The sequence below is a fragment of the Rhea americana genome, unplaced genomic scaffold (genome assembly GCF_003343005.1).
Source record: "Rhea americana isolate MKP2758 unplaced genomic scaffold, rheAme1 scaffold_371, whole genome shotgun sequence".
Classification (NCBI taxonomy): domain Eukaryota; kingdom Metazoa; phylum Chordata; class Aves; order Rheiformes; family Rheidae; genus Rhea; species Rhea americana.
This window is the reverse complement of record NW_028186503.1, coordinates 32182-46418: the sequence shown is the minus strand read 5'-3', so window position 1 is coordinate 46418 and position 14237 is coordinate 32182. Positions and strand designations below refer to the sequence as shown.

At 37.3% G+C, this 14237-nt stretch overlaps 1 protein-coding gene across 1 annotated transcript in view; it reads left to right on the top strand.

Moving 5' to 3' along the window:
* ASPM (assembly factor for spindle microtubules) overlaps positions 1 to 14237 on the top strand; it is a 31080-nt gene that overhangs the window by 9057 nt on the left and 7786 nt on the right. The window contains exons 6-19 of the mRNA XM_085312950.1: positions 20 to 265; positions 405 to 472; positions 1071 to 1212; positions 1299 to 1429; positions 2082 to 2257; positions 2351 to 2496; positions 2575 to 2660; positions 3614 to 3832; positions 4757 to 4985; positions 5069 to 5211; positions 5293 to 5421; positions 6652 to 6846; positions 7641 to 12266; positions 14010 to 14159. Of these exons, the coding sequence (XP_085169076.1) occupies positions 20 to 265; positions 405 to 472; positions 1071 to 1212; positions 1299 to 1429; positions 2082 to 2257; positions 2351 to 2496; positions 2575 to 2660; positions 3614 to 3832; positions 4757 to 4985; positions 5069 to 5211; positions 5293 to 5421; positions 6652 to 6846; positions 7641 to 12266; positions 14010 to 14159 (6686 nt within the window). The remainder of the gene's footprint in view (positions 1 to 19; positions 266 to 404; positions 473 to 1070; positions 1213 to 1298; positions 1430 to 2081; positions 2258 to 2350; positions 2497 to 2574; positions 2661 to 3613; positions 3833 to 4756; positions 4986 to 5068; positions 5212 to 5292; positions 5422 to 6651; positions 6847 to 7640; positions 12267 to 14009; positions 14160 to 14237) is intronic.

Below are 14237 nucleotides of genomic sequence, written 5' to 3'. Positions count from 1 at the left end.
TGTGTGTGTGTTTAAACAGTAAATGCAGCTGCTCTTATCTTGGGAGTAGAGAACCATCATAAAACCAGTGTTCCTAAGGCACCAACAAAAGATGAAGTATCTCTAAAGGCTTATACCGCTCAGCGTAGGCTGAATAAGTTACGACGTGCAGCTTGCCGTTTGTTTACCTCTGAAACAATGGTCAAAGCTATTAAGAAGCTGGAAGTTGAGATTGAAAGTAGACGTTTGCTGGTTCGTAAAGACAGACATCTATGGAAAGATGTAGGTAAGTATACTAAAGACTTGTGTATTTTCTAGTAAGCAGAAGAAGGGATATTTGTATAGGAAGTTGATTTAATCTAAAACCACACGGTTATAATATGAAATGTTTGTTGTCTGTCATCTTACAAGATGTTATTTTGCAGGAGAAAGACAGAAAGTCCTTAACTGGCTTCTATCTTACAACCCTTTGTGGCTGCGTATAGGTCTGGAGGTAAGCATAGAATTTATGGTCTATAATCAAAAACTTAAGAAGATCTAGCAATTATTTTAACTACAAGTGTTTGCTGGTTTTCCTGTTTCTTTGTTTTGTTTTGGTTGTTGTTGTTGTTGCTTTAATAATCCAGGTAGATTAATTTCATTTATAGCATACAGCCCTGTCTTTTAACTTACTACAATAGACTTACTTTGACAAAGTGCCTACCCTATTAAAAGGCAAAATATTTTGTCAGGCAAACTGGAAGTTAACTCCCTGACTAAAATTTTATTTTGGTTTAGTATTGGTTTCTCTCTTTAAACTGTAAGAAACTGCAGTTTTCCCAAGGGAGTTCCTGACTGAATCTGCAAATGGAGATGATTGTGTGTGTCTTTGAATTAGATGAGGTTTACTTCTGAAACTTCTTTTGGCTTGATCCTTTAGTGACTGACTTGAAAATTTGATTGATTTTAGAGACTGCTGACCAATTGCTTTAACATTGCTAGCTATGCCATTTACCCCTATGTGATTTCAGTAGTGCACATTATTCAGAAAAACCCTCCATAATTAAGAATATTTTAATGATTCTGCTTTTTTTTCCTTTCCTTTGTATTAGACTGTTTATGGAGAACTGATAACTTTGGAGAGTAATAGTGATGTTATGGGTTTAGCAATGTTTATTCTTAATCGCGTGCTTTGGAACCCRGACATTGCTGCAGAATACAGACATCCCACTGTGCCTCACCTTTACCGAGAAGGTAACTACTACTTATTCAAACAGGTTGTTTTTAGCACTTAATTTTGAATTTATAGAACAGTGACTTAATGGGTTTTATGTTTTTAGGCCACGAAGAAGCCTTATCAAAATTCACACTGAAAAAATTGCTGCTGTTAGTTTGCTTTCTGGATTGTGCCAAAAAGTCTAGAATCATTGATCATGACCCCTGCCTGTTCTGCAAGGATGCAGAGTTCAAGGTAAGAGAGCTGACRTTTGATGACTTCTTCCAACATTGTTTTACAATTGAATGTAGGATTTTTATATTGTATTTGGATAAATGCAGCTTTTCTAACAAGTCTTAGGCTATTCAGCCTTTTACATGAACATTCTCAACACATGATCTTGCAGTTATAGAAAAAATGTACCAAGAAAGCTTTGAGGTGTTGGTTCTGTACGAAGGACTTAATTATCTTGCGTTATTTGTCTTCCCTATCTAAAGCTGTGTCTGCACTATTTTTAAATGCCACCCAAGCATACTATAGCTGATCTTAAACTGCAAGTCAGTCTTTTGCTTAATATTTTGTTGTCATAAGTAAGACTGTGTGACACATGTCACAAACTTCTTGATTAACAAATATTTGTTGTTATGTTGAAGTAAAGCCTTCCTTCCTTGAGTTTGTACTATGTAAACTGAGAGTAGTGTTCTTGGACTTGGTGCTTTTGGTGACACATTGATAGATGTGATGAAAATTAAAGGGGTATGAACTAGTTAGACATACAGAAAATAAGTGTCTTTTTTGAAGTAGCAGACAAAGAAATACAGAAGGCAGTTTTGGGGACCAGCGCTATGCTTGACAAAATACTTAACAAGTATTGCAATGCTAAGATTGTTTTCCTCTTCTTGTTTAGAGTAGCAAAGACGTTCTGCTGGCATTTTCTCGAGACTTCCTGAGTGGTGAAGGTGACCTTTCCCGACATCTCAGTTTCCTGGGACTACCTGTCAGTCATATTCAGACTCCACTTGATGAATTTGATTTTGCTGTAACAAATTTGGCTGTGGACTTACAATGTGGCATTCGTCTTGTGTGCGTTGTAATAAATACATTGTTAACTATTCATTTTTTTCTTTATATAATACTTAATATAAGGCATAAAGCTGTGAAATTCCTTTTCTTCAGGAGAACAATGGAACTTCTCACGCAAAACTGGAATCTTTCAAAACATCTGAGAGTTCCTGCAATAAGTCGTCTTCAAAAGATGCATAATGTTGATATTGTTCTTAATATGCTTAAAGAGCGAGGAATTCAATTAAAAGATGAAAGCGGTAAGGGCTAGAAATCAGAGTTATTTTAAGTGCATTTAAGTGCTAGTGAATGTTTTAATTCTTTCTTTTACTTGATAGGTGCTTCAATTGATTCCAGGGATATTGTGGACAGACATAGAGAACGAACTTTAGCACTGTTGTGGAAAATTGTCTTTGCTTTCCAGGTACTGTTCCATTTCTTTTTTTAAGTGTTTTCATTATCTCTAGTACTTGTTCTTCAGTGGTTCCTCGTTGTCTGTGGAGCCTCCGCTAATCGAAGTTTAGACTGGAAGGATTTGCTTTGTATATTCAAAGTGCCGTGAAAGCATTGCCTGTTAACTGCCCCCTAACGATATACTTTAGATATCATTTTAATTGTGTTTTTTTTTTTTCTTCTGGTGTATATTTGCACTGCTTCTGGGGGAAAATTTAACTTTTAAGCTTACGCTTATGCGGTGTGTTATCAGAATTGTGAAGTCACACTAACAGACAACTACAGAGGAAGCTCTGAAGCTATAGCTCTTTATGTGCTTTTTTTTTTTTTGCCTTGAACAGTCAAGGAGAAATTCTTGAAATGCAGATGAAGTTACCTTAGGTGTACCATAATGGAATGGCAAAGTCACAGGAAAATTTAATTAGAAGGAAGCGCAAATAGCTTGCTTAAGACTGTTCTAAGAGTTTACTTGAGTCAGATACTCTTTTGAAAAGGAATATCTAGCTGACAAATCCAAAATGGAATGTAAGTTCTGAAAAATAAAGTAAGATATAAGTTGAGGTAGAAATTGACTACTAAATAGTCAGGAATGCAGATATGATTAAGTATTTCTAAAGCACTAACTCCAAAGACCATACTGCAGAACTATCAGAGATTAATAAATTGATCTATAACTTTCCCACAGAAGGATGGGAATGTGAGTGTAAGTTCTTTATTTGAAGTGGTCACAGGGATCTATGCTGACAATGTGGCAGATACTGCATTCCTAAGTGAGAGTAGTTTCTCCTTAAAATGCTATGCCTTAAGCCCCTGTATCCAGCTGGCTTATCTAGTTGCTATAGTGTGTTGCATATTAGGCTGGTGGTGATGCGAATAAAATCTATCTTTCTTTATCTATTTATTTTTCCTTCTCCTCCGTGATAGGTGGATGTTTATCTTAATGTAGAACAATTAAGAGAAGAAATCGAGTTTCTAAAGAATGCACACAGAATAAAAAACAAATTAGATGCTCTTAAGTCTTTTTCAAATCACAGTCGAAGGCAAGACGATAACAATAGTAACACCTCGTTTCAAAGTTACGGTGAAAATGTGGAGCTGTTGATGGCTTGGGTCAATGCTGTTTGTGGATTTTACAATATCAAGGTAAGTATTTTTGTGTACATTTCTGCAAATGTATCTTTTGCAGTCATAAGAATGTTTATTCTTTTTAGAGCAGAAGTCTTAAAGTTATCAGATGCATGGCCAATGGTAACTGGTTTTAGGTGTTATTTTGGACTTAATTTGCTCTGATTTGGAGTAACCAGCTTTCTGTGGGTTTACCTGCAGCTCTCCCTTTAAACAAACTTGAATAAAGGGACAATTCCTCTCCCAGTGAAGGTCTGATGCATAAAAATGCCTTTTTGAAATACCACCTTTTTGTTTGAATATGGTGGTATTGTGAGTTTTTTGTTTTTTCATTCCAAAACTGTGTATAAAACTTCATAATTTGTAGGAAGTGTGAGAATTAAAGTAATGTTTGGGGCAAGGGGGCAAGTAATGTTTGGGGCAACATTTCTCTCTTTAGAGATGTTATGTTTACAACAGATGTGTTTTTGGTTGTCCTCTTTGAGTCAAAAACTCTGTTTGGAGACTTGTCTCTGCTCAGAATACAGCTGCGCCTCTTAATTTTGCTAAAGGACAAAATTGAGCACTTAAGATTGCCAGAAGTTCAGAACTTACTTCTGCTCTGAATAACAGTGATTACTGCAAAGCTAYCTACAGAAGTTTCTTGGTGACCTCCCTGTAGAAATATTGTTTTTTATTTGGTTTCTTTATTGTTTCCTGTGGAGATTTACTGTGAGTCATTGACATCTCTTTTGTTTCTGATTTCTTGCAGCTGTATGTCACTGTATAATGAGTGTCCAAGGAAAACACTAGTCTCATTTTTTTCCTTTGTTTAAATAAATTTGTGTAAGCCATACTTGATCATTTTCCACGTTACTACATGACAAATTCTATTTCCAGTTTACACCAATTACCTGGCATCAAAAATTGAAGAAACTTATCTTACTGTGTTTTGTTAAACAGGTGGAAAATTTCACAGTGTGTTTCTCAGATGGCAGAGTTTTGTGTCATTTGATTCATCACTATCATCCCTGCTATATACCTTTGGAATCTGTGTGTCAACGTACAACTCAAACAGTAGAATGCTCAAGAACTCATATGGTGGAACTAAACTCTTCCTCCTCCTCCTCCTCCTCCTCCTTGTCAGAGTCTGATACTTCTCTAAATGTTATGGAAGGAATGCTTGGCCAAGGTGAGTTATTTGATTCATATTAATGATACTTCTTTTTCAGCTTAACATGATTTGACAAATGATTTTGCTTCTTTGCAAAGCAGCTGCTATATCAGGCCTATACAAGGAACTGTTGGACAATGAAAGGAAAAACTTCCAGCTGATCAATGCTGCAGTTTCTGACCTAGGTGGAATACCTGCAATGGTTCATCACTCAGACATGTCAAATACAATTCCTGATGAGAAGGTAATATGCCTCTAGAGTTGATTTAAATGTGTCCTGTTCTCCTATGTATTTCTTAACTTGCTATGTTCTGTGTTTATATAGGTTGTTATTACCTACCTGTCGTTTCTGTGTTCGCGGCTTCTAGATCTTCGGCAAGAAACCCGAGCTGCTCGATTAATTCAGTCTGCTTGGAGGAAGTACAGGCTGAAAAAGGAACTGAAACTATCTCAGGTGTTTGCCTGTACAATACTGATAGCTTCTACTTTGAGGGATACTAAATAAAAGAAGATAAATTCATTGTTTGGAGTGTACAGGTTTATTAGAATAATATTGGCATTTAAATTAATAGTAGCACCTTTTTTGTTTTCAAAACATACTGCCTTTTTGCTAGTGTAATCTTCTGGTAAAAATGTTCTAGTTAATGACTATTCTGGAGTAATTCCATTCGTTAAAGGCTACTTTTTTCCAGGGTTTCTTTTTTATGTTCTCAATTGAGCACATCACCCCCTTTCCCCAAGTCAAATATTCTTTAAAAAAAAAAGGGGAGGGGGGGAAGGGTTGTTCATTTTGAATTAGTCTTAATTACTCTTTCCAGTATAAAAACGTTAAACTTCTAGGTGGGTTTAATATTTTTGCTCAGGAGCAAAATTCACCAAAGTATTTTGAGTTGAATTGCATTCTTAAAGCTGATCTTAAAGCTGATCGTATGGCCGCTATGTCTAATTAGATCACATTATAATATGCTGGAGGAGTCTTCAAGTAAAATATTTTAGGAATGCCCCTTGCAGAAGGGGGGGGGGTTATGTTTCGTTCTCCAGTAAGTTCCTTAACTGTAGATTTAATCTTGTACTGTGCATGTAGGTCTTCTGCCATGTGCACAATACTGGTAGTAAGATTCTGACAAGAATCTTTTGTATATTCCGATATTACAATTACATCTGCAAGTTGCTTTTTCCTGTTACCCTGAAGTACATCAGTTTGTTACTATGGTCTCTGGGTTACTATAAAAGCATTGGTTGGTATGTGCAAACAGAACTGTGGGCTAGATAGGCTTGTCAGTCTCATCTGGTATGACTGTCTTTATGTTTGTATGTTCTGTTATTTAAAAGTTAAATGTAAAGCATTCTAGCACACTCCACTAAGATGGATTGAATTAGTATGGATAAAATTGAGGCTTAAAACTGAATTCCTCAGGAGCGCTGAAGAAATCTAGCATCAAAGGGGAAGAATGATCAAGGGGGGAAGAGGCAGATTTGTAAGTAATACCACCTATTTACAAAAAGCTTGGAGTTGAAATAAATATWCTGTATCAGAAAAGTTCTTTTAGTAGAGTGAAGAAAAATTGTGATGTTAGCAAGCATAACTTTTATGGGAGATTGCTTCAGATAGTTATATTAATAGATCAAAAAAATGAGTAAAAAAATCCATATTAACTGTTCACTGGAAATTGACTCTTTGTAGGAAAGAGACAGAGCTGCTCGGATAATTCAAAAATCTGCAGTCAAGTTCTTGACTCATCGACGYATCCTTAAAAAAGAGAATGCAGTAGTATTCATCCAGAAGTACTGGAGAAGATACTTAGCCAGGATGAAGTTTTTAAATCTAAAAAAGGCAGAACTGGAGGAAGCCAGAAGTAAATCTGCCACAGTCATTCAGGTAATATGATATAAAGTAAGATTACACAACAAGGACACCACTTGAAACCCATGAGATAAAGACTTGTTCAGGGTCATTTGTTCTGCTTGCAGCAATTGATGTCATCTTAAAAAACTAATACACTTTTTAATATCCTTTTGAGGCGTTTTGGTAACTTTATCTCTTTAGAGAGAATTAGTAATAAATCCTAGTGCTGTTAAACTATAATTGTTCTTTCTTACCAAATATTTTGTATTGGTGTACCAAAAAGACTTAAACACTGGCCCTTCAGCTGGTCAATGTAAGGACTGATCAGATTGTACTGGCTTGCCTCTTTGCAGCTGCTGAACATTATTGAAGAAGCTTTAAAAAAAAGTACTTATGTTATGCCACCTGCAGCGGATGCTTTCAGGATGGCAGGAGTTAGTTAATAGTTGTTAGTAGTTACTAATTGGAGAATCAGTTCAGTTTCTCAGGCTAACTTTCCTGCTATTACCCAGAACCAAATATGATATTTTTAAGACTTCTCTTTGGAGTAGAGATTAAAGAAAGACTGGATCATCGAGCAGTTTAAGAGGAAATCTTTTGTTGCCAGGATGAATTTAGCCATGTGCCAGCATATAAATTGCTTAAAAAGAAATTAAAAAATAAAAATCAAGCATTCGGCTTTTGGGTTTACGTGGCAATCTAGACCTATGTTCCTATGGGTTAAGTAGCAAGAAAGAAGTCTGAAATCCTAGGATAGTAGTTCTCAAAATGAGGCTTAACTCCTAGATGTTGTGGAGAAACTAGTAAACTTGCTGTTTTTCTTGCAGGCTTATTGGAGGMGGTACTCTGCTAGGAAGAGATATTTACAGCTGAGATACTATGCTATCTTTGTACAAGCAAGGATAAGGATGGTGATGTCTGTTACTTCCTATAAACGAATTGTTTGGGCTGCTATTACAATTCAGAGCCATCTGCGTGCATCTAAGTTGATGAAAGAAGATCAGCGAAGATATGAACTCTTAAAGTCTTCAGCGCTTACTATTCAGTCTGCATTCAGAAGATGGAGAAGGCACAAAATTCAACAGAAAATTAAAGCTACATTAGTATTGCAGGCTTGTTTCCGAAAATGGCAATCTTCAAAACTGGCTAAAAGAAAGAGAGCTGCCCTTGTTATACAGTCTTGGTATAGGATGCACAAAGATTTGAAGCAGTATTTTCATGTTAAACAAAGTGTTATCAAGATTCAGGCTTGGTACAGGTGCCAACTAGCAAGACGTATTTACCTGGAATATAGGACAAAAATAGTGAGAATTCAGCAGTATTACAGAGCTTATAGGTCAGGAAAAAATGAAAGAGAAAACTATTTGCAAAAACGTGTGGCAATAATAGTTCTCCAGGCTGCGTTTAGAGGCATGAAAGCACGTACACAATACAGGCAAACAAAAGCAGCTTGCATTATTCAGTCATTATGGAGAACGAAACAAGAGAAACTAAGATTTCTACACATCAAACAATCTGTTATTACATTGCAATCACATGTAAGAAAATACCAACAAGTAAAGAGATACAAAGAGATTAAAAATGCTGTTTCTGTAATTCAAGGTCGCTATAGGACGTATGTCACTTCTAGAAAAGCAGCTTCCTCCTTCCAGAGGATACGTCTTGCTGCTATTGTCCTGCAGTCTGCCTACAGAGGAATGCAAGCTAGAAAAGAGGCTCGCATATTAAGATCTGTGATAACAATTCAGTCAAGTTACCGTGCTTATGTTGCCCGAAAGAGATTTAAAAACTTAAAAAATGCAATAGTGAAGATTCAAGCTTTTGTAAGAATGAGACAAGCACACAAGCAGTACTGTATATTAAGGAAGGCAGTGCTGTACGTCCAGCGAAGATATCGATCTCATAGATATGTACTTCAACTTAAAGAAGATTATAGGAAATTAAAGGGAGCTTGCATAAAAGTTCAAGCTGCAGTTCGAGGCTATCTCATCAGGAAAAAAGTACGAAGGTGGAAGAAGATGGTAATATTTCTCCAGGCACACTACAGAATGAGAAGAGACAGGCAACGTTATTTAAGCATTTACTATGCTGTTGTCGTCATTCAAAAGCACTATCGTGCACACCGAAGGCAGCTCTGTCAGCGGCAGGAATTCTTGCAGATTAAAAAAGCAACTGTGTGCTTACAAGCAGCCTACAGGGGCTACAAAGTGCGCAAAGCTTTTAAACTTAAATACATAGCTGCTATTACAGTTCAGACTGCTTTTAGGGCTCATGCTGCGAGAATGAAATTTCAGGCAATGATTCAAGCCTCCGTTGTGATTCAGAGGTGGTACAGAATCAGCAAGATTGGTAACAGGCAACGACTCAGCTTCTTARCCACTAGAGCARCCGTGCTTTCTTTACAGGCAGCTTTTCGTGGTTGKAAAGTACGAAAAGAGATTCAAAGGCAGCACGTTGCTGCGACTGCATTACAGTCTGCCTTCAGAAGATTTATGGCTCGGAAAAGATTCAGACTTACCCGCCATGCTGCGCTAACTCTCCAGCAGCATTACAGAGCCAGAGTTACGGGACGGAAACAACGGCAAGAGTATGTTGAGCTGCGTAACTGTGTAGTATGTCTCCAGGCCCTATGGAGAGGGAAAACTGAGAGAAGGCAAATTCAAAAGAAGCATAATCTTGCAACAATTATTCAGTCCTATTACAGAATGCATTTAAATCAACAAAGATTCAAGAAACTAAGACAAGCAACTGTAGTGATTCAGAGGTACTTCAGATCTTACTGTAGGAAAAAAACCCAACGTGTGCTTTATCTAAAAAGAAAGGCTGCTGTGTTAGTCTTGCAGTCTGCTTACCGTGGGATGACTGTGAGGAGACAATTAAGCAAACTAAGCAAAGCTGCTATAGTTATACAAGCAGCCTTCAGATCTTACCTGGTAAAAAAGGAGTATGTAGCACTTAGATCTGCAGCTGTTGTGATTCAAAGGCATTATCGTGCAGTTATGCATGCTAAATGTCAAAAGCAAGAATACATGTCTTTAAAGAAAGCCACAGTTAAAATGCAAGCTATTTATAGAGGTGTCAAAGTTAGACAACAAATTCACCATATGCATCAAGCAGCTATTTCTATTCAGGCCATGTTTAAGATGCATCGCATAAATGTTAGATACCAGGCAATGAGAATGGCAGCAATTATAATTCAAAGACAATATAGAGCATTTTGTTTAGGCAGAATACAACGTAAGAAGTACTTGGAGCTAAAGAAATCTTCTATTATCCTTCAAGCTGCGTGTAGAGGCCTGAAAGTTCGACAGGACCTGAAAACTATGCATCGCTCAGTTGTGGTAATACAGTCTTATTATCGAATGCACAGGCAACGAAGAGATTTCAGAAGATTGTTAGTAGCAACTAGACGGATTCAGCAGTGGTTCCGTGCTTGTAAGGAACGAAACGTACAGGTTCGCAACTATATGATTGTGAAAAAGGCTGCACTTTGTATCCAGGCTGCATTCCGTGGTATGAAAACAAGACAACTTATAAGAACTATGAGTGCATCTGCTCAGCTTATTCAAAGAAGATTTAGAACTTTTCTGAAAAGAAAACATTTTGTTTCCCTGAAGATAGTTGCTATTGCAATTCAGAGAAAATACCGAGCAACAAAACTAGCAAAAAATCAACGTCAAAAATACCTCTCTCTTCTTAATGCTGCTGTTATCATACAATCTGCCTATAGAGGCTTTGTGGTCAGGAAAAAAATACAGCAGATGCATCGAGCTGCTACAGTTATCCAAGCAACATTACGGATGCGTAAAATTTATATTTCCTATCATGCTCTYAGGCTTGCTTCAGTAATCATACAGAAGCATTATCGTGCTTACAGGAAAGGGAAGCAGGTGAGAGAAATATACTTAAAGTTGTGCAATTCTGTTCTACTTCTTCAGGCTGCTTTTAGAGGAATGAGAACAAGATACTTCTTGAAGAAAAGACATGAGGCGGCACTTACAATACAAAAAAACTATCGGATGTACAAGCAATGTCACCACTACAGAAAGGTTCAGTGGGCAGCTCAACTAATACAGAAGAGGTACAGAGCCAATAACCTGAAGAATATTGCAGTACAGCATTTCTCTTCACTGAAGAAAGCAGCAATTTGTATTCAGAAGGCATTTCGAGACAGAAGGGCAAAAAAACAACATCAGGAAATGCATTGTGCTGCTATTATTCTTCAGAAAAATTTTAAAGCATATAGGGAACGTCAAAGATACCTTTCTCTTAAAGCAGCTACTACAGTCTTACAGAGAAGATACAGAGCTTTGATTTTGTCAAGACAGCATACTCAGGAGCATCTTTCTCTTTGCCAAGCAGCTGTTTGTTTACAGGCTGTATACAGAGGTATCAGAGTGCGGAAGAATATTAAGCATATGCACTTAGCTGCTAGGAAAATCCAGGCAGCCTATAGAATGCACAGGAGTAAAAGGTCCTATCAAAATATAAGAATTGCAGCTATTGTTATACAGAATTACTACCGATTCTAYCTTAAAGGAAAGAATCAACGAAATAAATATCTGACAGTTAAGAGGTCTGCTCTTGTTATTCAGGCATCATACAGAGGCATGAAGGAACGAAAGAAACTGAAAATAATGCATGTCTCAGCAACTATAATACAGTCCAGTTATCGCATGTATATACAACATAAGTACTATAAACAGTTGCACTGGGCTGTCAGAGTTATACAACAAAGGTTCAGAGCCAAAATGGCAAAAGAAGCTGATGCAAAAAACTATGCAAAAGTAAAAAGGGCTATCCTTTGTATTCAATCAGCTTTTCGTGCTAAAAGAGCTAGGCAGTTGCATAAAATGATTGTGGCTGCACGGCGTGTTCAGTCATTTTTACAAATGAGTGTGCAAAGGAAGCGTTTTCTCACAAAAAAAGCGGCAGCAGTAATCATTCAGTCTGTGTTCCGATGCCAAAGGACAAAGACTCGCTATAAATTGATTCGGAGTTCAACAGTGGCTATTCAGAGGTGGTACAGAGCATGTCGTATGGCTCGTTTACAGCAAGCAGAATATGCTTTACAAAGGCAAGCAATAATAACTATTCAGTCTGCCTGTCGTGGAATGAAAGCAAGAAAAATGGCAAGAGAAATACGAGCTGCAAGAAAGATTCAGTCTTTTCTTCAAATGGCTGTACATCATGGAAGATACATTCAACTTAAAACAGCAGCTATTACATTGCAAGCCTATTACTTAATGCGTAAAACTCGTTCAGAGTATGTGAGATATAAGAAAGCGGCAGTTGTCTTACAGCGATGCTACCGATCCCGTTTGACTGTGAAATGTCAAAGAACATCTTACTTACAAACCCGGAAGAATATTATCATAGTGCAGGCTAGAGTCAGGGGATTCATTGAAAAGAAGAGATTTCATAAAATTAAAGAAAGTGCAATAAAAATTCAGGTACTTGTGAATGTATAATAGTTTTTGGTAATAGGCTATTGCTTACTACTCTTACAAACAACTGTTTAAAGCCAAATGTTAGTCAGGTCCTGAAGTATAGTGTATGGCAGATGCATAAAGCATAGCTTGATTCTACCGTACACAGAAGTGAATCTCAATCTTGTTTTTCCTTGCTGACAAGTAATATTACCTTTTTCTTGCTGCCTTTCTCCCCTAAGATTTTACTACTTCAAACTTGAATTCTGATACTGGTGTGTGTGCGCATTTGTCCTTTGACATCTTTATCTTAACCGACTTTCTCCTATGTAATTAATAGTAGCTTAGGGAATGTTTGCTTTGATTTGAATGGGAATGAAAGCTGTCTTGTTGACATGTTGAAATGAGTGGACTCTGAAGAGCATGAAGTAAATGGTAAAAAGGGACAATAGCTGCCTGCCTTTTACACCCTAAACCTAAGTCTATCATGTCAATCCTATTAGACTTAAAAGGCCCGAACTAATTTTAGTGCCTGGCGTTTGCAGAGAAATGTAGGGAGAGGCCGGCCAGAGCCTCTGGCGATAAGCCATGAGAGAATGGGCACAAACTGAAACACAGAATTCCATGTGAGTATAAGGAAGAACTTTTTCGCTGAGAGAGTGACAGAGCACTGGAACGAGTTGTCCAGAGAGGCTGCAGAGTCTCCTTTTTTGGAGACATTCAAAACCTGCCTGGCGATTCTGTGTAACGTGCTCTAGGTGACTCTGCTTGAGCGGGGGGGTTAGACTAGATTATCATCTCCAGAGATCCTTTCTAACCTCAATTATTCTGTGATTCTGAGAGAAATTTCATTCTTTCTGCACAGCATAATTTGCCTTTTGGGGGGTGGGGGGAGGGTCCACATGAAACCTAGAGTGAAAGTGTAGTCGTAGATTACTCAGAGGTTCCCAGAGGCCCTCTGAACAAGGGAAAGTGCTTAAAATTTTATTTTTTTCCTTCTCTCATTGATGAAATACAATACTAGTACAATTGACACAAAGTAATGAGAATTGCTGTCTGTATATGGCAAGCTAAATGCCYGTTCAGAGGGAGTTCAAAGAAGCTTAGAAAGACCAGTTATGGTGAAGTGCTATACAAAAATGTATGTGTATATATCGATATATCTATAACTTTATTTTTTTGAGCATGGAGGGGAAGCTATTTCTCCTTAATCTTTATATTTGTATGTGGTAGGAGTATATGCTTTTGATTCTGCCTTTCTCTCTAGGAAAAGCTCCCACTGACTTCCTGAGGTCTCCTTAGTTACTTTGTCCTAAGAAAAAGGAAATAGATTTCTTGTCAGAGTATTATTAGAACATAAGTCTTCCCCCCCCCCCACCAGATCATCAAGGAAAGGGAACTAGATAATATCTTATAATGATCTCGGGTTACTATTGCTATCCTGTCGTTTGCGTGTTCTGCTTGGTGGAAAAGAGAGATGTGTATTCCTAATTTCCATTTTTTTTCTGGGAAGTGGAAGCTTCTTGGTCATTTTCTGAATGTGTAACTGTATATATCCTGAACTATATGAGTAGAGGATGACGATTTTGATTAAAAGGAAGAAAAAAAGAATCAATTGAGAAATCAGAAATATTTTGAAATTACTTATATTCTTGATTCTGKAAAAACTTAAGTTAGTAAGTAGAGCCATACTTAAAATTATGCAGACCTCTTCTATGTACCATGCAAGTGGTGAAATATTCGAAGGTTATGTCTTTGTCTTTCAAGGCATTTTTCCGTGGGTCTATTCAGAGACGGCAATACCTGCAGTACAAGTCTTCTGCTATACTGATACAGCAGCACTACCGAGCCCATCAGATGCGAAATGTTGAAAGACAAAGATATTATCAAATGAGAACGGCTGTCATTAGGATTCAGGTAATTCCATTTTTTTTTTTAAATTGTGTTTATTTCTTCATGATGTAACTATTAAAATGATAGCAGCGTGGCACGTGC